Source organism: Rhinatrema bivittatum, chromosome 9 (genome assembly GCF_901001135.1).
Source record: "Rhinatrema bivittatum chromosome 9, aRhiBiv1.1, whole genome shotgun sequence".
In the NCBI taxonomy this organism is placed as follows: Eukaryota; Metazoa; Chordata; class Amphibia; order Gymnophiona; family Rhinatrematidae; genus Rhinatrema; species Rhinatrema bivittatum.
The window spans coordinates 134092405-134119511 of NC_042623.1; the positions used below are offsets into that span (position 1 = coordinate 134092405).

The window sequence follows — 27107 nt, forward strand, 5'->3', positions numbered from 1 at the left end:
GCCAAGAAAGCAAATAGAATGTTAGGGATTATTAGGAAAGGAATGGAGAATAAAACAGAGAATATCATTAACACTTCTGTACTCCATGGTGCAAAATTATTAAGGTAGAGCTGCAGAAATGCACTGCTTATTCTTGGGATAAGCAGCTTGGATTCTATCTACCCCTTGGGATCCTGCCAGGTACTTGTGACCAGGCTTGGCTACTGTTGGAAACAGGATACTGGGCTTGATGGACCTTTGGTCTGACCCAGTATGGCAAGCCTTATGTTCTTATGTAATGATGTTGTGTGACTTAATATTGGTAGTCACTGAACTTAAATCCACTTTTTGTTACATTGATCACTGATCTTTCTGGATAGTTTGTGGGTTGAAATGAATGACTTTTGATCTATTGGCTAAAATTGTTAACATTGTTCTGGAAGAAAGAATAATGCTTGATATATTTCTTTTAAAAAGGCTGTTATTCATCCTGGGTAGAAAAATTTAGCAGTTTCAGAGAATGAAATATCTAATTACTGACCAAAGTCAAACCTTCCATCATTATATAAAAATTATAGAAAAATGGGTCTTAATTCAATTAGAGGATTACATAAAGGATCACAGGATTTAGATGCAAGACATATAGGTTTAGAAAAGCTCTTGGTGTTGAGATGCTGTTGACTTTCTTAGTAGACTCAATACACTGTAAGTTAATAGTTTTGCTGTGCTATTAGTCAAACTGGATAGATGTGCAGTGTTTGACAGTCTTCCATTAAATTTTGATGGCTTGACTTTGTTCATTAGGGATAGGAGAAAGCTTTCTTGCCTAGTGTACTTCTTTTCATGACCAATAGAAGACAACAGGTAAGGGTTAATGATAACTGTTCACAGTGGAAAGTTTTAAGATTCCAGTGTTTTTCAGGGTTCTTATTTAATATCTATTTGCAGCCACTGGGATGACTTCTATCTTTGTTAGGTTTATTACATATACAAGATGATATTCACTTTACTGTCTTTATGTAACGCTAATGAGAGCTTGCCATTTGAATATCTTAAATGTTGTTTTGAATTAATAAGTCAGAATAGATAAGAGCAAACAGCCAGCTAAGTAGGTTAATTGCATAAGACTTATCTAGCTAACTTACACGGAATCTTCAGCAACATGGCTATGCTGCTGAATATTCCCGTATTTGCTGTAACTTAGCCAGATAAGTCTATGGAGCAGGTCTAACTTATCCGGTTAACTTAACTGGATAAGTCTGAAAATAGCTGCTTATCTGACTTACTGGATCATTCTTTATTCTGCGATGGGCCGTCATGGTTTGCATTAGGGCCTTATCGCACATGATAATGGCCCTATCGCGGCGATGCCATGCAAATTAGGGGACGGGGATGAGTGTGGGCGGGGTTATGGCCCGGCAGCGCTGCTGGCGATAATGTTTTCTACATTATTGCCGGCAGCACCGCGGGAAATAACACCACCTTTTCCCTTGGTGCTATGGGGACGATAGTGTGCGGCATGGCCACACCTCAGTGGGTGAAACCACACTGCCACGATGCGGCCGGCTGCCCACTATTGCCCCCCGCCCCCTTTTTTTTTTTTTTGCGACTCATCATTCTGCTATAAATACAGCAGAAACATGAATCTAGGGGTAAGTTAGCCAAGTAAGTAGCACCCTCCAGTTAGGCCTATTGCTTATCCGGATGGCTACTTAAAAGGATAAGTCACTTATCCAGCTAAGTGGCGACTGCTGAATATAGACGGATATTCAGTGGCTGCCACTTATCTGGCTAAGTAGCATTTGAATATCAAACTCATTGTGTCTACATTTGGAAAAGTCTTCAGTGAATCAATGGGGAAAAAAGCCCTATGCCTGAGAATCTGACTCAGTTGTAATATTAACTTGCTTATTTCACAAGAAGGTCAGGGTATACAATTAGATTCCCATTTAACTTTTAAATCTCAGATGAAAGCAGTTGCTAAAGAATCTTTTTTTAAAGTTGACATTGATAAGGCAATTAAAGCTGTATATTACTCGGGAGGATTTTAGAAACTATGATTCAAGCATTGGTATTGAGTAAAATAGATTATTGTGTGGGTTTTCCGAAAGTTTTTTGACATGTATTGCAGCTGGTGCAAAATGCTGCTGTAATGGTTATCAAGGGTGCGTTGTTATAAGAGGATTTACCCCAAGGCTTATTGCTTTACCTTAGCTCCCAATTCATTAGAGAATTCAAATTAAAATTCTCACATTAGTACATAGAGTAGTCCACAATGATAGCCCTTATTGTATATCTGAGCTTTTGACAGCACATATTCCAGTTCAGTCTTTATATTCTGCTAATCAAAATTTGCTTACCGTACCATCTTTTCATAGATATGTTATAAAAAACTCGACTTACAGCATTTTCAATCGCAGATCCAGCTTTATGGAATACATTGCCTGACAAATTGAGAAGGGAATCCGATCTTTTAATTTTTCAGAAAAACGTAAAAGCTTTATATTTTAAGCAAGCATATAAATAAATTGTATACTTAATGCTGTATTTATTCTTTTTCTGTCAAGTTTTACTGTGTATGTGTACCATTATTACATATGTAATATTGCTAACTGCACTGATCAATTTATTGGATTTGCAGGATAAAATGTATAAATAAATAAGATTGATTTGCATAAAATGTACTCCGTGCTTATCCTGAAAACCAAACTAGCTCGGTGTGTCCCAAGGACTGGATTGAGAACCACTGTATCAGGGTTTACATGTTTAGATCTTTATTTCTGTCCCCACATGCTTTATGATGAAGACTGTTGACCATTTTAGTAGCTGTCCTCTGGACCAACTCTATTTGATTTATATCCTCTTAAAGGTGTGGTCTCCATAATTATAGACAGTAAGCCCAATGAGGTCTCACCAAAGACTTACAGAAAGGCAGTATTACCTCCTTTTCCTGATGACTACTCCTCTTCCTATCCACCTGGCTTTGGCCATTGCCTTATCTACCTGTTTGACCACCTTAAGATCACTAGTTATGATCGCCTCCAGAGCCATCTGCTATTCTGTGCCAGCAGAACGTTACCTTCTATACTGTAGTGCTTCCTTGGGTTTTTCTAACTTACATGCATGATCCTACATTTTTTAGCATTAAATCTTAGCTACCAGATTATAGACGATTCCTGAAGCTTCACTAGATCACTCCTCAATTTTTCCAGAGAAGTTACAGAGAATCTAACCTGTTGCAGAGTTTGGTATCATCCACAAAAAGGCAAACCTTTCCTGATAAACCTTCCACAATATTGCTTTCAAAAATGTTAAGCAGAAATAAATAGAGGACCTATCCCTGTGGCACAATATTGGTAACCCCCCTTTCCTCGACGTGAACTCCATTTATCATTACACTTTGTTGCCTCCTGCTCAAACAGTTTCTAACCTAGTAAGTCACTTTAAGGCCCACAAAAAGTGTGTTCAGTTTATTTGTAAGTTGGCTATGTGGAAGCATGTCAAAGACCAGGCTGAAATCCAAGTACACTATCAGGCGGATTTTAAATGCCCTGCCCGCGTAAATCCGGCCGGATTTACGCGATCAGGGCCCTCGCCCGCCAGCGCGCCTATTTTGCATAGGCCGCCGGCGCGCGCAGAGCCCTGGGACGCGCTAAGTCCCGGGGCTTTTAAAAAGGGGCGTGTCGGGGCGTCGCCAAATGACGCAGCGTTTCGGGGGTGTGACGCGGCGTTTGAGGGGCGGGCCCAGGGGCGTGGCCGTGCCCTCCGGATCAGCCCCTGGGTTGGGTCTTGGCGCGCCAGCAGCCTGCTGGCGCTCGCGGATTTACGTCTGCCTCCAGTAGGCGTAAATCCATGGATAAAGGTAGGGGTGGGGGGGTTTAGATAGGGCCGGGGGGCTGGGTTAGGTAGGGGAAGGGAGGGGAAGGTGAGGGGAGGGCAAAAGAAAGTTCCCTCCAAGGCTGCTCCGATTTCGGAGCGGCCTTGGAGGGAACGGAGGCAGGCTGTGCGGCTCGGCGCGCACAGGCTGCCCAAAATCGGCAGCCTTGCGCGCGCCGATCCCGGATTTCATAAGATACGCGCGGCTACGCGCGTATCTTATAAAATCCAGCGTACTTTTGTTTGCGCCTGGTGCGCGAACAAAAGTACGCGTTCGCGCTATTTTTTAAAATCTACCCCTATATCAAGCGCTCTCCCCCTCATCTAACTCTAGTAACCTAGTCAAAGAAGTTGATTACATTCATCTGACAAGACCTGTCTCTGGTAAAACCAGGATGCCTTGGGGATCCAGCAATCCACTGGATTCTAGAAACTGCACTTTTCCCTATTTTAGCAATGATTCCATTAATTTACTCACCATGAGGGTCTGACTAACAGGCCTGTAGTTCTCAGACACCTCCTTACTTTCATTTTTTTGAAGAGCAGCCACCTCTGCCTGTCTCCAGTTCTTTTGAACTACTCCTGACGCTAAAGAAACATTCAAAAGGTCAGACAGTGGAGCTGTCAGAACTTTCCTAATACCCTTGGATGTATCCCCATTGCTTTATCTAGTTTTAGTTTTGCTAGTCCCTCGCAAACAGTCTTCTGAAACTCGTTTGAGATCTAACTCATGTCCATTCCTATTTGTGGCAATTTTCTGTGGTTCTACTCCAAGCCCTTCCTCAACGAGCACAATGAATGGAAATATTTGTTAAGCAATTCTACTTTCTCCTTGTCAGCCACTACATATTTCCCCCTTTACCTTTGAGTCTTACAATCCCATGTTTGCACTTCCGTATTTCGCTAATAAAAATAAAAAAGGTCTTGTCCTCCTGTTTTGCCATATTAGCTATATTTTCTTGTAATAGCCCCTTCACGCTTGATAACTTTCCCAGATTATTTTAGCTTTTCCAGATATTGTTGTCTGTCTTCCTCTTTCTGCAATCTCTTGTAATTTATGAATGCTAACCTTTTTATGCCTCCTCTTTCCAGCCATGACTTTAGAAAGCCAATGGCCTCTCTTTCCTCTTATCTTTGTTTATTTTTCAAACAAAAAGGTTTGTTGCTCTTGCAATATCTAAGTTTTCCCCACTGCTCTTCTACTTCCTCTAGCTTATCCCATCCAGTTAATGCCTCCTTGAGGTATTACATAATCTTAACAAAGTTAGTTGTTCTGAAGTCCAGGATCCTTGCCTTTGAATGAATCACCTCTGCCTGGCCTGTGATCTCCCACTATGACATCAGAAACACTCTCCCCAATTGTAAGCACCATGTTCAGTATTCCCCCTCAATTGTTGATTCTGTTACCAGTTGCCAGAATGCAGACAATCCAAAACCTCCCTGCTTCTAGATGACACTGCAGTCGGGATGTCCGAATCAACATCCAGCAGACCGAAATCATCTTACAATAACACTTTCATTTACATAGCAATTTTGTGAATGTCTTCACTGAAATTTCTATACATTTCTTCTGCCTGCAAAGGAGGATGCATATCACACCTATATAAATGGATGTTCCATCCTCTCTTTTCAGATTAACCCACAGTGCTGCCTCCTTACCTCATAAGCCCTGCAATTCTGTTGCTTTAATATTATTGTTTTTATATATATAGTTACATTCCTCCTCCCTCTCTTCCTAGCCTGTTATTTCTGAATAGAATATAACCCGTATAATTATATTCAAGTCATGGTTCTCTGTGTACCACCTCTTTTCTATTACCGCAACTAAATCCATGTCACCCTCTTCCATAGCTGCCTCTAAATTTGGGACTTTATTTCCCATACTATGAGCATTAGTGTATACAGCTTTCCAGATGTTGTGCTCAGTGTGATATAAGTTGTGAACTGTAATCCATGTTATACCGCAGATGGGCCACCATGGTCCTGACTTGACATGCCCTTCGAAAATCAAATGTGCTTGGATGTATGTGAAGAATAGTGAGTATACTATGCAGTAAGACAGAATTCTCTTTGAAATAGCAAAACCAGGTTTTACGGGGCAACAAGAAACAAGATCTGGTGAGCATTCTAAGGGTTTAATTCATTTCAGGTAGAAGGTGACCTGTCTCTTACAATCCAAACTGTGTAGAATTTGTTCTTGGCATAAAGCTTAAGAAAATGTTGAAAAGACAACTGACTGATTAAGGTGGCAGTACAGCACAAACATAGGCCAACATTTAGAGTACATGTGCAGCACTACCCTGATATGATGGAATTAAGCAGAAGGAGAATAAGTTACAGGTCTTGAAGCTCTGACTCTGAGGGCTAATGTAACTGCCACCTAAGAACATAAGAACATGCCATACTGGGTCAGACTAAGGGTCCATCAAGCCCAGCATCCTGTTTCCAACAGTGGCCAATCTAGGCCATAAGAACCTGGCAAGTACCCAAAAACTAAGTCTATTCCATGTTACCATTGCTAGTAATAGCAGTGGCTACTCTCTAAGTCAACTTAATTAATAGCAGGTAATGGATTTTTCCTCCAAGAACTTATCGAATCCTTTTTTAAACACAGCTACACTAACCACATCCTCTAGCAACAAATTTCAGAGTTTAATTGTGCTTTAAGTAAAAAAGAACTTTCTCCAATTAGTTTTAAATGTGCCACATGCTAACTTCAAGGAGTACCCCCTAGTCTTTCTATTATCCGAAAGAGTAAATAACTGATTCACATTAACCCATTCTAGGCCTCTTATGAGTTTAAACACCTCTATCATATCTCTCCTCAGTCGTCTCTTCTCCAAGCTGAACAGCTCTAACCTCTTTAGCCTTTCCTCACAGGGGAGCCGTTCCATCCCTTTTCATTTTGGTCGCCCTTTTCTCTACCTTCTCCAGTGAAACTATATCTTTTTTGAGATGCGGCGACCAGAATTGTCCTGCTGTTCCTGTCACCTCTGATTGGCTGTTGCTGTAACTTCCTCTCACTCTTCCACCATACCCCCAACCCCAGTTGTCAGTATGGGGATCGTGACTGCAGCATTTGGTCAGCTCCCTGTAGACAATCATGCTTAATTATATCCAACAGGAGGAAAAGAGCAGCAGCCGCAAAAGTATCCTCTCTTTATTTTTCCCTTGAGCCTGCCATATTAAAGGGCCAATACCCTACAAAACAAAAGTAAGAAACTAAATTTTAGCCCCTTATTTACATTCCTAATATAATGATCAGTCTCTGGGAGAGCAAACCAGGCAGCCTTTGATCTGTCAGTGAATAGTGGTAAGTGGAACCTACTCTGAAGAGAGAAGAGTGATAACTGGAGTTTTTTAAGGATCCATTCTGGGACTGGTTCGGTGCAATATCTGTGTGAGCAAGATTGCAAAGACCAATGGAGCTCTTTCGGCAATATTGCAAGTGCATTATGGAATGAGATGCCAGGGTATTTGCCGTACCAACTTCGTGCCAGCCAGTAATATGCTGAAGCGATTCCATGAAAATATGTCTCGTGGCAATGCTGACAATACAGAGGATGAAGAAGGACTGCTGCTGTCATCGATAGTCAGACCTTTTATTTAGTTAACTGTGAGAGGTCAAAAAAATCGTTCCCTCCATTACACTCACAAAAGTATTTTTTAAAGTGTTTTCTGTGTGTAAATACTTTCTAATAAAAGCAGTTTAAATTTTGTGTGTTTTAGACTTGTTTTTTGGCAAAGCACACTTATTCTTTCATAAGTACCTGGCAACACTGTGCCAGGCTCAAGTATCTAACTTCTAAGATGGCCAGAGGCACAAAAGGGGCTTTCCTTTGCTGAGCTAAAAACACATTAAGGTCCCATAACATTGTGGGTGTACTGAAAGAAGGCAATCCCTGCATGGATCTTACAACTAAGGGTCATACAAAAAGCAGACTCCATTTTACAGAATAATGGTATATGCCCATTGCACTAAGGTGATATAGTTAATTTTAAGATCAGACTCTGAATTATGGAGAAGGCACTTGTGTGTCAAAAAAGCAAATAGGAATAATCTGAAAAAGAATGGACAATAAAACTGAAAATATAATATTGCCTCTATAATCAATCCAAGGCAAGTCTACACCATAAGAACATAAGAACATGGCATACTGGGTCAGACCAAGGGTCCATCAAGCCCAGCATCCTGTTTCCAACAGTGGCCAATCCAGGCCACAAGAACCTGGCAAGTACCCAAAAACTAAGTCTATTCCATGTTACCATTGCTAGTAATAGCGGTGGTTATTATCTAAGTCAACTTAATTAATAGCAGGTAATGGGCTTCTCCTCAAAGAACTTATCCAATCCTTTTTTTTTTTTTAACACAGCTATACTAACTGCGCTAACCACATCTTCTGGCAACAAATTCCAGAGTTTAATTGTGCATTGAGTGAAAAAGAACTTTCTCCAATTAGTTTTAAATGTGCCACATGCTAACTTCATGGAGTGCCCCCTAGTCTTTCTATTACCCGAAAGAGTAAAAAAACCATTCACATCTACCTGTTCTAGACCTCTCATGATTTTAAACACCTCTATCATATCCCCCCTCAGCCGTCTCTTCTCCAAGCTGAAAAGTCCTAACCTCTTTAGTCTTTCCTCATAGGGGAGCTGTTCCATTCCCTTTATCATTTTGGTTGCCCTTCTCCGTACTTTCTCCATCGCAATTATATCTTTTTTGAGATGCGGCGACCAGAATTGTACACAGTAGTCAAGGTGCGGTCTCACCATGGAGCAATACAGAGGCATTATGACATTTTCCGTTTTATTCACCATTCCTTTTCTAATAATTCCCAGCATTCTGTTTGCTTTTTTGACTGCCGCAGCACACTGAACCAATGATTTCAATGTGTTATCCACTATGACGCCTAGATCTCTTTCTTGGGTAGTAGTACCTAATATGAAACCTAACATTGGAAGAAAAGTCAATAAACATTATTAACTAAGTGGAATAAAGAAAGATACTGCTATCTCTGGGAGTATGAGGAAATAGATAGATGGGAAATGGAGTTTTCCTCTACATACAGCCACTTAGGGGAAGGAATTACACACTTCAGTATTCTCTGCTCTTGCAGCCATGCAAGTGCTGATTTATCTTCTCCTTTGATGGCCCTAGACAGTTGTTTCTGCTCAGTTCCATCCTTGAGTGCTCAGAGCCTGCTACTTGAAGTGAGTTGAAAGAATGAGACTTTTCTTTTTATTGGACTTCATCCTAAAAGGAGTTGGATACCTTTCTTGGAACATCTAAGCCTCCAGGAGTTGACAAAGCTCCATTGTCCATGTGCTTTGGTATATTTAATGCCAAAATGATATTTCTTAACTTCTTCAAGATGAGGCCACATTCTCATCTTGCAGATGTTGATGACCCTTGGCGATATCCTAGAGCAGATGCTGCAATGACACATGATTCTTATTCAAATATTTGCAACAGGTCTTATGATGGACATCTTTTGCTTGAAGTTTGGGCATTTCTCTTCTCTACCATTGCCAGAAAAATGGATGACAAGAAATTGAAAAGAGTTATAAGCAGATAGATGTCTAATAGCATAAAAGGGAGTCTGAGACCAACAAGGCTTGTCAGAAATGACTGCAAAAAGGGCCCGACTGGTACACTAAAAAAGAAAGAAACTTTTACAATGTTGAGAAACCTAACTAAAAAAGAGAGGAAACTGGAATTAAAAGAAAACATAATACTGTAAATAATAGCGATCACAGTGGAACTCCGAAATGTAAAAAGACAAACTAAGGCCTCCTGTTTGGCCGCAGGAACACGGAAATCACTGTGCATGTCTAGATCACATTTTAGCTGGAAAGCTCTGGAAAATATCATCAGATGACAACATCCATCTGTGTGAGTGAAGTGAACTATGCATCTTCAGACAAAGTGGAGTTTCTAGGAGGTTCTCCAGAGCCAATGTAATATACAGTCAACAGAAGATGTATCAGGCAGAGGAAACTAAATTCCTGAACAGGTAAAACACCTTTATACAGCTGCACGCTCATGCATTGCCCCTACTCAATTTCTCCCTGTAATGCCACAGCCATGTAGGGTCCTGAAATTGGGGAGGGAGATGGACATGTGGTAACTCTTCCCCTTTGTCTTGGGTCTCTGCAAAGTGATACACAATGCAGCAGAGGAGAAATGTGGACATGTGCTTACCATCCCACTGTGATCTGACTCTCCTTAACAATGCATGCTATACTATTGGGGTGGAGTGTGGATGTGTGCTCATTCTCCTCCCGCATCCTCATTCTACAAAATGTTGTGTTGAAGGGTTGAGGATAACTTTTTCTCCTCTTCTTGTGTCCCAGGTCTCTCAGGCCGAACTAATAAAGTCATGCAGAAAACAGGCGCTCAGTGTTGAGCGTCCACTTCCCTAACGCGTGCCCAGCCACCTCTCCTGGGCGCGCAATAGAATATTTACATGAGGGGTTGCGCTGCCAAGGAGGCGCTAGAGACAAATGTGCACTCCTAACACCTCCTTGGCAGCAAGTGCCCAGGAGAGGTCAGCTGTCAGCAGCTTAGGGAAATGGACGCTCAATTTTACGAGTGTCCATTTTCCTAACCAGTGCACAGCGATAGTTAGGAAAATGAACACTCATTAATTGAGCATCCCTTTTCCTAACCTGACCGCCAGCACACTTAAAAAAAAAAAAAAAAAAATTTTTTAAACCTTTTGGTTCCTCCAACTTAATATCATTGGAAGATGTACAGAAAAGCAGTATTTTCTGCTTTTCTGAACACTTTTTTGGGCTGCTCAGAAATTAACACTTGTTCTGGGCCAGTGTTAATTTCTAAGCGTAAAAATGTGTGGGTCGCATGCACATTTTTTTTTTGGATCTGGGGAGAATAGCTAATGGCCTCATGAACATGCATTTGCATGTGATGAGCACTATTAGTTTCGTGGGGGGTTGGACGTGCGTTTTTGGATGCACTAATCCCGTTATGGATAAAGGATTATGGACACGCATCCAAAACCCGCATCCAACCGCGGGTTAATATTGGATCGGCCGGTCTGTCTGCAGAAGTCTGCGGGGGGAGGAGGAATAGGGTGTGGATGTATGTTTCTCTCCTCCTATCTGTGCAGGGCTGCTTCAAGGGAAAAGGATGTGTTTTCACTCACCATGGTCATTGTATCTTGCCAGGTCCTTCTGGTCTATGTAGAGATCATGGTCAGTATCTAGTTCCCAGAATTTACAGTAGATTACATAGAAATGTTCATAGGAGAAGTAATCTGTAATCTGGTTAATATCCTCCTCCTCTTCCAGGAGTGCCAGAGTCTGCAACCACACAAACATGGATCTCAACTAGGTTATTATTAATTAATCCTCCTCCTCCCTATCAAAGGCAGAGCATGCAATAGCACAGTACAGCATATAGCTCTTAGTGACAATAATTAAACATGTAAAAGAATGCAGTGTATGCCATACGTATTTGGTACCAAGTGTCAGGCAATGGGGATTTGGAGGACCTGTGAATATTGCTGTTCATGCAGTATGGGGGAGAATTTGTAGGAAATGAACACATGCCTTGGTTGAGTGTGTGTATGAGAAGCTCTGCAAAAACATAGTCCTGCAACTTCTTATGACTGTGCCTCCTCCTCTCACACTGCCATTCCTTGATACTATTTCCCTGCCTCCAGGCAGCCATTCATAAAAACATGAGGGCAGAAGAAGACCATATGGCCTTCTAGTTTATTTTCCAAAGAACTAATTTTACATTAATAATAATTTGAAAATCCTTACACCTGCAATAATATAATGGCTAAAATTACACATTAGCGTAATAATTAAAATATTCACACCACAAACAAACCATCATGCAACCATTCACACTTCATACCTCATACATACCATTCATAGCACACAAAATGTATTAATCTAAAAAGCAACTTTCATAAAATGATACAAAATAATATAAGAAAATCAATGTTTAAATGAAGTCCGGTATAGAAATATATATTAAATAAATAAATAATAAATAAATAATTGTATAATAGAGCTGTTCAGCTCAATTCTTTATATAGGACAAAAGTCCTTCAAAAACGTGAAAAACTGATAATTTTTTTGAATTTGGTGGAGACATATATAAACAGATTAAAGGCACTGCGATGGGGGCCATGATGGCCTCTGATTTGGCATGCCTATGTGTTTCCCAGTTCAAAGATCGCTTTGTCTACTCTTCTGCTTTTTGGAACAATGTATGATTATGGGTGAATTACATTGATATTTTTTGTATATGATATGATTCTAATGGGAGTTTATGGATTTCTTTTCATATCTTAATAGTTAATTCCTAATCTCACTGTTACACACCAGATTGATTCATATAAAGTTTCTTTTTTAGACATATGGGTTATCAAGAATGTGCTACGCATGCCGCCCATGGCAGACCCACGGCGCGGCCCTCTCACCTTCTTGTACGGACTCCAGCTCATGGTTCCTCTTCAGTGGCGGCGGTGGGCCGCCAGCTCTGACCTTGGGTCGCCTCTGGTGCCTCCGGCTCTGCCACGGTCCCCAGTGTTGCCAGCCAAGATGTCCCTGCTCGTTGGGCATCTCCGCATGGCCTGCAGAGAGACGCCGCCATCGGCGCCGCGCCCCTCCCTAGGCACGTGAGCATCGCTAATTCTTTTAAAGGGCCTGCTGCGGGAACCAGGCTGCGGCCCCGGATGCTGACGTCAGACTCTTCAGAATATATAAGCTCAGGCCTTGCTCCATAGCATTGCTTTGCAACAGGTTTCCTCATACTCAGAGAACTCGTTGCTGATAGAGAATCGTCTCCTCGTTGTGTTCCTGTCTCCTGTGGTTCCCGGTTCCTGTCTTCCTCGTTCCTGCCCTATCTGTGTGTTGGAATGACTTTCTGGATTTTGACTCGGCTTTGTTTGACTACTTTTCAGCCTATCTCCAACAATAGAGCTTTGCTACGTTTGACCACGCCTGCCTTCTGTGTCCTGACCATTGCCTTGATTGACTACGCCTGTCTTCTCCGTGTCCTGATCATTGCCTTGATTGACTACGCCTGCCTTCTCCGAGCCCTGACCATTGCCTTGCTCGACTACGCTACAGATTACTCTGCGTCCAGAGTTCTACATTGCTTGCCACAACCTTTGCTTGCTGCCAGCCCTGGCTCCAGCCTGTCAGTGATGCCTCCTCCAGCCTATTTCCTGGACGTGGACTTACAAGGCTTTGGCCTTTCTTTGCTCAGGCGCCTCCAGTTACCTCCTGTTCCATTGGTGCCTGAGTTCCTGTACCAAACCCTGTCCAGGGTAGGACTAAGCCACCTATCGACTGCTGTCTCTGGGCTTAACCGCCTTACTTCACGAACCAACCTCAAGGCCCACCTAAGCCCTGCCGGCCTCGACATCCAAAGGTTCAACCCGCGGGGAACGAGGGCTGGTATAGGTGAAGCTCCAGCGGCCTCTATCTTCAGCCCACTCTACCTGCCGACAGTGGGGACCCTTAGGTCACTACCTATGGGTTGCGGCACCTCCACCTTGGCCCAAGGGTCCACCTCTGATGCAACAGAATGGTGAGTGCCTTTCTACTATGTTATTTACAAAACCCACTGATAGAAACAACTTATTACACTATCATTAGCCACTGTCCCAGGGAAGCACACACTGGCAGCTGGCTGGTGCACAGAAACTACTTGTTCTAGAGGAGTAGTAAGTGGTAAAATAAAATTTTGGGTAGCTAGGTAGGGGTTAAGGGTCAGGGTAAAGATGGGAAAAGGAAGGAAGGTTAGGCAGGGGGGTAGGAAACTGGGGGAAGCCCGATTGCATCGCCATGTGTATTACTCAAAAATTCACCCTCCCTCCGCATGCCACCCGCACATGCGCACACGGATTTTAAAATCCGGCGCACATGTGTGCAGCCATCGGATTTCATAACATAATTTAAATCTTGGGGAGGGTATTTAAGATGATCTGGTTATGCACGTCTAGTGGCATTCATTATAGCGTGGAGAGGCTTACCTATCCAGTTGTTCACAAGTATGTAAGGTTTTTTGTTTCTACTTTTTTTGGGGTATTGTTAGTTCTTGTTATTATTTATGTGTTTTTAATGTTTGTATTCCATTCTTAGTGATTCCACCACAAGGGACTTTGGTTTAATGGTATTAATTCCCCTGAAGAAGCCGTTATGGCAAAACATGTTGGGGCCAGTGAAGGGGTTGACAAAAAATAGGAAGTGAACCAAGGCAAGAAATAAGAATTGAGCTATATGGCCAACATAGGGGTTGGCTAGATTTGAGCAGCGATAAGTGAGTCGAAGTAGTTTGCTCGTTGCACTTCGCCCTCCCTGGGATTAAAATTATCTTCCTATCGATGTCTGCTGCGTGTGGCCAGCAGGCCGGTTTGGGACTACTCCTGTCATCTACTGGTACTCCAGAGTGATTTGCTGCCTCAACTGACATCAGAGGCCACCAGTTCTCCTGCTGCTGGGACTCCCTCCAGCCCCCGGATCATCCTCCGTGCCACGTCCTCCCTTGGCTGCTGACTCCGCCTTCCCAGTACATCATCAAGGGCACCGAGGGGGTCATAAGTGCGGCCAGTGGGCCAGAGGCACTGTGTGCCAGGCGTCACATGCCAAAAGAGTGCGAAAAAGGGGCTTGCCCCTTTGTGCGCCCCTATGCCTAAAACTGACTCTCGTACTTTCCCTCTTAGATAATTGAGGAAAATCATGTATTCCTTTCCTAACACCCCAATTCCTGTTTGTCTAAACCATGGAAATTACTGGACCGGCATAAATTTCAACAGAAAGAACTCCCTAAGACATAATGTAAGAACAGTTCACAACCGCTTTTTGACTAGCATTCCTTGCAAAAGTCATTCTAATGTCAGTAATCTTTTAATCCTGTATTTATTATTATTTAATGCTCAATAGTTAAAAAAAAAATTTCCACTGATTTCCGATCTAATACAGGACAGAAAACCTAGTATCATTGCCATTACTGAAACATGGTTGAAAAGCACAGACATAGTCCTGACTAATCAGATTACTAACTCAAACTATGAAATATTTTCAATTCCTAGGCCAAATCGTTAAGGAGGTGGCCTAATGCTGATTGCAAAAAAAGAATTCTGTCTACGAATGATACCTTATGAACCTTATGAACTAGCCTTATTCGACTCAAATAATCTACAAATATGTTTAATTTATTGTCCACCGAAACTACTAGATCATAATAGCTCCCCAGTTATTGAAGTAATCACTAGCAATTTGAACCCAGAAAAGCCTGCTATTATCTTAGGAGATTTCAACCTACACATGAATTCCATTCTGCGCTCCGTCATTTCTAAAACTATTATTGATTCACTTTCTGCCCTTGGATTTGAACAAATTATTACTGGCCCCACTCATAAAGATGGCCATACTTTGGACCTAATATTTATTAATGGCACTGTTGGGAGTTCAACACTGGCTACCTGTGAAGTTCCGCATAGACTACAAAATTCTATGTATTATACACAGAATCATATATGAAGAGCAAACTGACAGGGTGAATGCATCCATCCGGCTTCACACACCACAACACAACCTAAGATCTGCCAACAAGGGACTACTTACTATACCCTCTATACATTCAGCTCACATGAGCCATCTCGATCGCAGGACCTACAATCTGGAATTCCTTGCCCCCTGAGCTCCGTTTGTGAGCAAACTTAAAACTGTTTTAAAAAGAACTAAAGACATGGCTGTTTAACAAGGCTTATACAGAACCAGAGCAAATCACATAACAGTCTGCCTCTTTAATATACCAGCTCTTTTATTTCTATCTCATTTTATTTAAATCTATTGATTCTATTATCTTATCTGCTCTTATTACATATTTTATTTCATCTGTATTTTATCTATTTACTGTATTTTTTATTCCATAAGACGTACCTGACCATAAGATACACCTAGGACTCAGAGGGGCAAAATAAAAAAAAAAAATGGTGTGCTAAACTGGCTCTGTTCCCGGGCATCTGTGCATCTTGTGGAGCGATGGGTGTACATACAATTTTTTTTCATCCCCATTTCGTTTTTGGGTCTGGGGAGGGCCATTTCGGTCCACTTTCCAGATCGAAAAACTTTTATCATGCTATTTTGTGGAACCCCCCCCAAAAAAAAACTCCACCGCAACCCTTCAAATTTAATTAACTACAACTCCTACCCTCCTGACCCCCCAGGCGCCATCTTAAAAAATGGCGTGGACCATTCATTGCCCCTACCATGTTACAGGGGCTGACCAATGGCATCGGTAGCCCCTGTCACATGGTAAGGGCAAAGGGCTACTGGCGCCATTTTGATTACTGGCAGCTGAATGCCCGAGAGGGGGAGATCACTCCCAGGACCCCTGCTGGATCACCAGGGACTTTTGGCAAGTCTTGGGGCGGGGGGGTGGGGTTCAGGAGGATGGGGGGTTGTAGTTAATTAAATTTTTTTTATATTCGCTCCATAAGATGCACAGACATTTTCCCCCCACTTTTGGGGAAAAAAGTGTGTCTTATGGAGCGAAAAATACAGTAAATATTGTTATTATCTCTTAGTATTATTGATTTTCAGATTTTATATATTTATACTATTATTGTTTCATTTTTATAATTTTATGTTTTTATTCCTTTTCCTAAATTTGTAAACCATTGTGATGGTTCGTCCAAACGACGGTATATAAAATCAATCAATAAAATAAATAAATAAATGTGTTGATTTTTTGAAAAACTCTGCACTATAACTCCTGTTCCAAGAACTTTTTGGAATCAGCTACTATATGAATATTATTCACTTGGAAGAATGATTGTGACAGCACATGAACAATGGTAGAGTTGGGTTTTTTCCGTTTTTGAAGGACTTTGTCCTATATAAAGAATTGAGCTGAACAGCTCTATTATACAATTATTTAAAAACATCAACATCAATTTTCTTATATTATTTTGTATCATTTTGTGAAAGGGTGTGAAGTTGCTTTTTAGATTAATAAATTTTATGTGCTATGAATGGTATGTATGGGGTATGAAGTGTGAATGGTTGCATGATGATTTGTTTGTGGTGTGAATATTTGAATTATTACGCTAATGTGTAATTTTAGACATTATACTATTGTGAGTGTAAGGATTTTCAAATAATGGATGTAAAATTAGTTCTTTGGGAAATAAATTAACATGTTTTGTTAATATTTTTTATATATTTTTGCACTATACTGTCTCCCTAATTGGGATTTATATATATGAATGAATATGTATGGATACCTCATTTTTGTTTTCTAGGCTGTATGGAACAGCCTCCCTATGGAGCTGGTAGAGACCAGGATAGTATATGAATTCAAGAAAGCATGGGATAAACATAGAGGCTCTCTGAGGAGGTGGCAGGGATTGTAAAGCTGAGTAGTTGGTGTGGATGGGTAGACTAGATAGACCATGTGGTCTTCTTCTGCCCTCATGTTTTTATGAATGGTTGCATGGAGGCATGGAAATAGTATCAAGGAATGGCAGTGTGAGAGGAGGAAGCACAGTCATAAGATGTTGCAGCAGAGGCACAATCATGAGCATATTCCTCAGGAATAGTCATGTGGAAGTAGAGGCATAGTTCTTTGGTCTGGCACTGTAGCATATTCAGTGATTACTATCTCTCAGTGAAATCACCTTCATGCCTAAACACTCTGCACTAACATGACTCTAAGGTTTCTTCTGTTGGTCTCATTTAGAAACAACTTTAAGATTCTGTGTTTGGAACTCTCAGCAGTAGTATCACCCTAGTAGTTAATGGCTGACTGCCCAGTCATGTTACTGTGAAGCCTTTAGTGGTCCTGACTGTAACATTTTGGCCGGCCACAGGATGTCCCATGACCAGCCGCACTCATCCCTATATTCGTGACTCAACATGCCACTGAGATGCCATCCTGCTGCATCAGCCTGGGGCATCCTAGGCATGCACACACACAGCGCAGATTTTCTTAAAGACCCCATGGTGGGAAAACCCTCAGTCAGCGTGCTCTGTTGACGTTCTGTGGCGGGGTATTTAAATCTTCACCGCACTATGAATTGATGCCTCAGCAACAGGTCCTCCTGCTCCTGCTGTGTGTGTTGCTATTGCTGTCTTGTGCTTGCCTTGTCTCACTGCTTTCTTTGCCTTGCCTTGCTGTCTCCTTGCCCATTCTTGTTGTGCCTTGCCCTGCATTATTTATCTGTGCCTTACCCTGCCTTGCATTATTCATCCATGTCTTGGTCCCCTGTCCTTGGCCTTGCTGTCCGTCTCTGCCTGATACCTGGTTTTGACCCTGGCTTTGGACCCTATCTATGCCCTTGGACTGTCACTTGCCCTGTCCTCATCCTGAACCTTGACACTGCCTAATCTCTGCCTGCCCAGTCCTGGACCTCGAGCCTGCCTGCTTTCCACTTGCCCCGACTTCCGCCTGGACCTCGACACCATTTGCTCGCTGCCTGCCTGGACCTCAGCCCTCTACTCAACTTTTACTGACTGCTCCTTAAAGGACTCTTGCCTAAGCCCTGCTGTCCTGTGGAACCCAAGGGCTCAACCTGAGGGAACAGCGCTGGTATAGGTGAAGCCTTAGACCCAAGTCCTTGTAAGAGCTAGTCCACCTGCTGTCAGCGTAGGCCTAACAGGTTTTCCTGCTACGCTGCGTCAACCACGTCACAGCCCAAAGGCTCACATCCCTGACTCTGACTCTCAGCAGAGCTTATTTACCACAAGTGAGTCAAACCTGTCTTTGTAACTGCCATTTCAATGTATTTTCAGAGTTAAACAATGAGAAAATGAACACAGGCATACTTTCCTTTTGAGAATTGCCTACGGTAAAATGTATCACAGAGAGATTTGCACCTGTTTTTTCTGAAGATAACTTTTTCTTTCTCAAATAGTTTGTGCAATTTTGAAAATGCAGAACCACACATTAGGGGGTATAGCCCCCAAATATTTTTGATTTGATTCTTTTTTTTTTCAGTTGAGGCTTTTTTTTGTTGTTATTCATTTCATTTTTTTTTTTTGCTTTGGCTAGTTTACCAAATCAAAAGAATTAAACTATAACTCCCTCCCCTCAAAAACAAACAAACAAAAAAAGATTAAAAAAAAATAAAACAGCTCATGTGTGGAAGTGCCCTCTCACCTTTCACACATGAATGGGGCACCTAGCTAGGCCTTCCCATGCCCAGCTGGGACTTCCCTGGCCCCTCAGATCCCACTACAAATGTAACCCAGCCTGGGGCCCAGGCCCAACAAAGTCCTCCCTGGACCCCTCCCAAACCTCCACATTCAAATCTGCCGGGGCAACAAATTAAGAGTCACCCTATCCTTCTCAGGCCTTGAAGGATTTTGTCCTCCTGAATTGGAAAGAATCCTATCCTGGGGCCCCTGGAGAGGAAGAAACTTTAGGAATTGGTCCCAGGACCCTTGTGTGCCCCTGCCTTCCTGGCCCTTAAATCAGAGAGGGGGTTACATGAATATGAAAATACTCCACAATTTTTGAGCATGTTCATAGAAGGCCAGTTTATGCTTGTTCCACTCATAATTCTTGCATTCATTTGAAACAAATGTACATCCCTACTACACATGTTATAGCATTCCTTGTCCCAACTCTGACCACAGGAATGCCTTTTCTCAACTTGGGTAAAAGTACATGCACGTGTGATGTGTTTATTTATCCGTAAGGAGAGTGGCCTATTTTCAAGCAGCCAATTTACCTATGTAGATGGCTTTTCAAAATTGCCATCCCCAGCAGGAGGTAAAAAGCCAGGCCAGACTCATCTATTCCTTAGGACATGGAACCAGGTCCTACTTAAGCTGACCTGAGGCTCTGTCTCTTATGCATCATCTCTTATTCTGTACATCTGTAATTTCTTCAATATTTACATGCAGTACTTAGTCTCAGTGGGGAAACTGTTCATGTTTGTTCCCTGTAAAATGGAAAGCCCTGTATATTTTGGGGATATGGTGGTACTACTTGAGCCCTGAACGAAGAACTGAGATTAGGGGAAGTGACGCACCTGCAGGAAGTTGCTTCTCCTCAGTTCGGTCAGGGTGATCCTGCCAGACCATGATCTGTTCACAGTGTAGAATATTCTCTGAATAACCTGAAGCATGTAAAACCAAGACAAGAGTTCTGAGAATCCAGGCTAAAAATGTTCAATTCACCCCCTCCCCTTACCAATGCGAACAGCCCCACTCTAATGCGAAGACATGCCAGATAGAAATGCCTTGCAGGTGATAACTTCAATTTTACTTCTGCTTTATGTAGATTCTGTGCACATAACTGTAAAGGGTAAATGAGACTGATGTGAATGATTAACACAATCTAAACAGTTGCTATAGCTAAATGTGATCCCATTAGTGCCACCTTGTACAGACAGGGTTGGGGACATTGCTGCTGCATAAATTGGCACTTTGTGAGTCACCCTGCCTCACTACACATACAGTGTGCTGTTAGAAAACTTTATGAGACACCATATCTTGAACTGTGTGTTATGAGTGCCTACACTCTAGAATGATCCAATGATATAAGGAGCTTAGCAGTTCCATAATGGGAGTTGGGAGTGGGAGCAGGGGAAGGGGACGGGGCAGAGGTAGTGGACTGGAGGGAGGGAAAGAGAGCTGTTTTTAATATTTCATTTTCAGGCTTTCCAAAATATAGAACACTGGTAAGAAATGTGTAAAGGAGAACCCTGTTTGACTGAGGTAAATTAACTCTCCAGTCAAAGAATAGAAAGTCAACTAATTTGGTATGCTGAAAGAAAATGAGAATATCTCCGACAAGTCTGAAAACTAGAAACATTGGGTGAGCATGTTTGGAGAACTAATCTTCCAAAAAATCTCTGTAGCTTTCTATGAAAGGCAGTTAGAGGCTGTGAAATACTGGCAACCATTCTATTAAAAAAGCATGGTCCACATTGCTTCTAGCAACTTGGACCTGAGAAAAACAGTCAAAGACACACAGAGAATCAAAAATAAATGAAGCAACTGGCAAAGGATGGCACCGAAAAGTACCTTTCAAGCCACATTCCCCTCTTGCACTTCCTAAGCTACACCCCACCCAAACACATGTACCCTCTTATATATGATCCCCCAGATTTCAACATACCCTCATCCACAACCCCCTATAAACACATCCCTCAACACAAAACCTCAATCCCCCCCCTTGCCTCCTCAATAGTGACATACACTCTTCCCAGGGGCGGATCACAGGAAAATATCAGCCCAGAGAATTTTTTCAGAACCAGCCTATGGGGTATCTGACTCCTTTGTGCGCTTTCCCTACAGCACGAGCTTCAACAGCTCCAAAAGGCACGTAAAGCTGTGTCTCGGGTTCATACGCTGCAAGGCAGAACTAGGTGAGTGAATTGTTAATAAAGAGTTCCTATATAGATCACTCTCTCTCCCTAGAACCCCATGTCATATAAGTTAATACATCATTGCTCCTTAGAGATATTATATTAGTGTGAGAACAATAATTATTTATTATAAAGACAGAGTAACTCAGAAATCAGACAGAAAGATAGTCAGTAAAAGGATATGCTTATTTACTATATATGAGGAAAATCTTTCAGATCTTAGATACAAAAAAAAGGTAAAAGATGGTTATCTTACCAATTTGAATTAATTGCCAATCTGATCCCGGATTGCTATCTGCTTAGAGCAGTAAAGGTGGAAATAGCAGTCCTGAACCCTGAAGTCACACTGTATTTATACTTTTCATTTGCTGACAATTTATAGTATTATTACTTGGCAATTTAGGTACCCAATACTCTGTAATTAAGAAAGACATTTCTCAGATATTTAGGTACTGAATTTCTAGTAACTGGGAATGCCATTTTCTAAGACATTTAAAACCCCAATATTCATGTAATTCATATCAGTCATTACTAAGGAATTTATTATCCCCAAGCCCAGAAATCTAAACACAATAATTCTTACATTATCCATTCATAGTTAGCTGGCTGATTGCCTAGCCTTGCAATTCAGATATGACTACAAATATATTATTATGTATTGATTGAAAAGCTTATTTCTATACTGCAAGTATAATACTTATATTTTATTTAGAATAAAAGCTTCTTAAAGTTAAATGTTATAAGTATTGGCTTGTCATATATACTATTAGCTTTTTAAAAGAAAAAACTATTGTTTCACTATTTATTTTCTCAACTTTCAATAGTTGACAATGTATCTTATTTGGGCTTGAAAGCTAGGATGTCTGCAAAATCTAGGCTGCTTGCCAGCCTTGCTCCCTGAGTTGAGATAGTGTCTTGGGAAATAGACAATTGTGCTAGCAGGCAGATTGCTTGTAAGAAACTTTTTTACTTCTTGATGGGACATTTGTGTGTATTTAAGATTTAAATGATAGCCCATATCAGAAGTTACTGTTTGTATCGCCCTATGCTTTACCAGAGGTAAGGGGTTTCTGGATACTGTTTGAGACTGTAGGGATATATCCAGCAAACCCTTAAGAGGTACATGATGTGATCTGGAACCTGGCAGAATTGAGAAAAAAATCTTCAACATAAATTTCATATTTTCCCTAAATAACTAAGTAGTAGCGCACACCCTGGACCAGGGAAGAATAAACTGAACTGCAGCCCCCTTCTATTCAAACATTCATTTGGGCTCCCCACAAGTTTGGTTCCAACTCTGCAAATATAATACTATATTATACTAGGCACTACTAAAACACCAATACACCTCCTAATAGGGAAATAGAACAAGCCAGGTTGCTATAGATCCCTAGATAGAAACTACATGGTAGCAGAATACCTTAACTTGGCCATATATGCAGACAAACCTTCACTTAATACACAACAGAGAGACTATAAAATACAAATAGAAACGTGCAGACAAAAATTGAACTTGAAAACTCAACAAGCCAGATTCTATATGTAGTACAACAATGGAAAAACAGAAACATCACCATTCCTCATAAAACATCAGACAATAAAATCAAGAAATATAAACTTCAATCATAATAGTAAAACCATATTAATAAAAACAAAGCACAACATATCATGTAAATATTAAAGAGAAGGAATTCTACTATGTGATTCTCCATTCCTTTTCTAATAAATCCTAGCATTCTATTTGGTTTCTTAGTTGCTGCTGCACACTGAGCAGAAGATTTCAATGTATTTTCATCAATGATACCTAGATCCTTTTCCTGAGAGGTGACTTCTAATGTGGAACCTTACATCTTGAAGCTATAATTTGGGTTACTCTTTCCTAAGTGCATCACTTTGCACTTGTCTACATTAAATTTCATTTGCCATTTTGCCCAGTCTCCCAGTTTGCAATGTCCTCTTGCAATTTCTCACAATCCTCTTGTGATTTGACAACTTTGAATAATTTTGTGTCATCAGCAAATTTGATCACCTCATTTTTTCTGATTTCCAGGTCATTTATAAATATATTAAAAAGCATTGGTCTCCGAACAGATCTCTGGGACACTCCACTATTCACCTTTTTCCATTTGGAGAATTTATCATTTAGCCCTACTCTCCATTTTCTATCTTTTAACCAGCTGGCAATCCACAATAGGACACTGCCACCTATCCCATGATTTTCTAATTTCCTAAGAAGTCTCTCATAAGGGACTTTGTCAAATGCTTTCTGGAAATCCGGATACGTTCACCTTTATCCACATGTTTATTTACGCCTTCAAATAATATAGAAAATTTGTGAGGCAAGACTTCCCTTGGCTAAATCCATGTTGGCTTTGTCCCATTAAACTATATTTATCTATATGTTCAGCAATTTTGTTCTTTGTGATAGTTTCTACCATTTTGCCTGGCACAGACATCAGACTCACTGGTCTGTAATTTTCTGGATCACCCCTTGATCCCTTTTTAAAAATTGGCATTACATTGGCAACCTTAGAGTCTTCAGGTACCATAGATGTTTATTGATAGTTTAAAAATTTCCATTAGCAGGTCAGCAATTTCATTTGTCGGTTCTTACAGCACTCTGGGATGTAAACTATCTGGTGATTTATTTAAGGCTGGTACAAATTTGCAAATCTAAGGGCCCTGGAAATAGAGAGCTCTACCATGACCTCCTCATTAGTGAGGGAATCAGGAAGGAAGGTTACATATAGTAATTCATATTCTTCCTGCTTTTTTTTTTTTTTTTTAAATTTCAGTGTCTACCACTGTGCTCCTAATATAAAGGGCTACTGCTCCCCCTCTTCTCTGTTTTATTTATTGTATTTATTTATTGAGTTTTATATACCGTCATTCGGTAGAGCCATCATAACGGTTTACAGATTATGTATTTATCTTAGCAGTTGAGCAATGGTAAAACTATGTGAACATTATATGTTTTCTTAGCAGTTGTGTAACAGTAAAACAATGTGAACATTTTCAGATATAAAACAAATCAAGTCCAGACAGCATTAATAGGTTGGATGGGGAGGGTAAGGAGGTTCAGGGTGGACAGCAGGTGGCAAGAGGTTTATAGATGCGAGTTCAGTTGAGAGTTGGGATGATCAGATGTTTGAGGGTCAGTGTAGACTTTGCGGAACATTAATGTTTTTAGATCTTTTTTGAAAGTTTTTAGGTCATGTTGGGTTCTCAGGACTTTAGGTAGGGTGTTCCAAAGATTAGGTGAAGCAATTGAAAAGGCTCTCTCTCTTGTGGTTGTCAGATGTGCATCTTTGATAGGGGGGATGTTTAGGTAACCTGAGTTATTAGAGCATAGGTTTCTTGGAGGATTTTGAGGAATTATGTTTAGGGTGTTTAGACCTTGATGATCATTGTTTAGAATTTTGTGAATGATGGTCATTGATTTGTAGGCAATACGTGCAGTAATAGGTAGCCAGTGAAGTGAGGTCAATATGGGTGTTATGTGCTCACTTCTTTTTGTTCCTGTTAGGACTCTGGCAGCTGAGTTCTGCAGTATTTGGAGTGGTTTGAGGGATGATGAAGGTATTCCAATTAGTAAGGAGTTGCAATAGTCGAAGGTGGAGAAGATAAGTAGTTGTAGGACAGTTCTGAAGTCGTAAGGGTTGAGAAATGGCTTCATATGTCTTAGGGTTAGGAGTCTGTGGTATCCTTCTTTAGTTTTATTTGCTATGTGGTTCTTGAAAGAGAGTTCTTTATCAATGATAACTCCGAGGTTCCTGGTGTGGGTGGTAGGGAGTATAGATATCATTTGTTTGTCTAGTATTGTCAGGGGTGGTGGAGTTGGATAGGGTTTCTTATCTATAAGTATTATTTCTTCTTTTGAAGAGACTGTAGCTTGGGATGGCTATATCCCAATCCTGGCTTCCATTATTCTGAGCCTCTGTGATTGCAATTATTTCAAAAGTCCACCTCCCTCATGGTGGCCACCAGGCCTGTGTTTTGTTAAGACGGCTTTGAACATTTGCACATATACCTCTTCAAAATTAACAGGATTGTGAAGTTGGGTAAAAGACAAAGGAGGGGGGAACAGTTATTATTTTAAGTATGTGAATTTACATGCTTACCTATCCAAAATGATAGAGAACCTGAGTGGAAGACAACAGGGCTAAATGGGTGGGTCAATAGTCCTTCTCTGTCATCATCTACTATGTTATGATGCTTTGCTTCCTTCACTCTAGTTAATTTTATTCTCTTCTTACTTTTCTATTAACTATTTTCTCAGCTATCACTCCTGTTTTTATTGGCTGGCTCATATATTTATTGGCTGGCTCATATATTTTATTGCCTGATTTATTTTGAGTTTTTATCCCTTGGAGGACTTACTTTGTTTACCTTTACCTTTGGGGAGAGCAGTATATGCCTTTCCTTTGCTTGGTTTAAGCAGGACTTAAAACTATGACTAAATACTGAAGTACCCTTATTGGATGGATATAAACAATCCAATCTGTAATGATCCTTATCCTCCCAGGTACATCCCCAGTCCCCAAAGTACCCCAAAACAACTTCTATGTAGTTACTGATGAGGACAATTCCTTCTGCTCTCCTGTTTATTTATTTTTAAGAACTTTTCTATACCGGTATTCGTGGGTACATCATATCGGTTTACAGATAACTTAATGTATTACAGAGAACAAGGGTGGGGGAAACAAGGGAACGATAGAGGAACCAAAGAACAAGGGGGGTGAGGAGGGGTAAAATGGAATAATAGGAGAAACTAATATGAACGAGGAAGCTAGAGGAAGGTAACACGGGAGGAAGGGTACTAAAATACACAGGGGAAGAGGATTCAGACAAAAAGTGGTGTAACTAATAAATAACGGCTAAATGGTACAGGGATAACAAGGCATAGGAAATACTGAAAAACAGGGCAAAAATATATTGAGATACAAGGCATAACAAATACTGAAATACAAGATGTAAAATATACTGAAATACAGGGGGAATAAAGTACAGGACTAAAAATGGATAATATAAAACAAGGTGAATCTAGTAAAAAAGGCAAAAGATAAACAAATATATGAGAGAGAATTTACAGGACTAACACTGGATGAAATAAAAAAGATGAATACAGTAAACTATATAAAATATGATGAATACAGTGAAATAATGGGGATGAGGATCGGAAGTAAGAGGGGGTCCAGGGGGAAGGGGGGAAGGGGGGAGAGGAAGCAAGAAGAATAGAGGGAAGGAAGAGGGGGAAATGGACTCTATTCATTTTTGTTTGAAAAGCCATGTCTTAAGCTTTTTCTTAAATTTCTGAGAACATGGCTCTAAGCGGAGATCGAGGGGCATGGAATTCCAGAGGGACAGGCCTGCCAAGGATAGGGCTCGTTCTTTAGTAGAAGCGAGGTGTGTAGTTTTCAGGGAGTGAATAGGCAAACTTTTAGGTGGATCTAGTGGGATGGTTAGTAGAGAGGAAGCGGAGGGAGTAGTCGAGCCAGTAGGTGCAGGCAGGCGGCATTTCTGAGAAAAGGTCACAGATTCGGCAACCTGTCCAATACTACCCTTCTGCTTGAACTGCTCTTGAGTCTTTATTAGGTCCTGATTTGCCAAGTTATTTTACTCAAGTATTCAATAATAACAAAATCACATCCATTTTGTATTTCTCTAGCTACCCTCTGGACTTTTTGCCCATCCCTAGAAGTTGACAAAACAAACAAACAAAAAAAAAACCCCCAAAACCTGCCTTTTCCCTATGGTAATTTCAAAACTCTCCAGCTCTCTGTGAGGGGGCAAACATTTCTTCCCTGAAATGAAGGCAGCACTCGAATAACTAGAGAGAAGTTGATGTCACTCCTGGGCAAAGCATGCTGGGTGGCTTGGATTTAA

The 27107-nt window shown here is 41.0% G+C and overlaps 1 protein-coding gene across 7 annotated transcripts in view; it reads right to left on the bottom strand.

Moving 5' to 3' along the window:
- The window catches only part of PPP2R3A (protein phosphatase 2 regulatory subunit B''alpha), a 435163-nt gene that overhangs the window by 86246 nt on the left and 321810 nt on the right, over window positions 1-27107 (bottom strand). For 6 of the 7 annotated variants that reach the window (XM_029615753.1, XM_029615752.1, XM_029615758.1 and 3 more), the window contains 2 exons: window positions 19881-19967; window positions 11022-11178 (listed from right to left, as the gene is read on the bottom strand). In XM_029615753.1, the coding sequence (XP_029471613.1) occupies window positions 11022-11178; window positions 19881-19967 (244 nt within the window). Of the gene's footprint in view, window positions 1-8765; window positions 9376-11021; window positions 11179-19880; window positions 19968-27107 lie in introns of those variants that run through there. The other variant, XM_029615755.1, reaches the window with a different exon arrangement.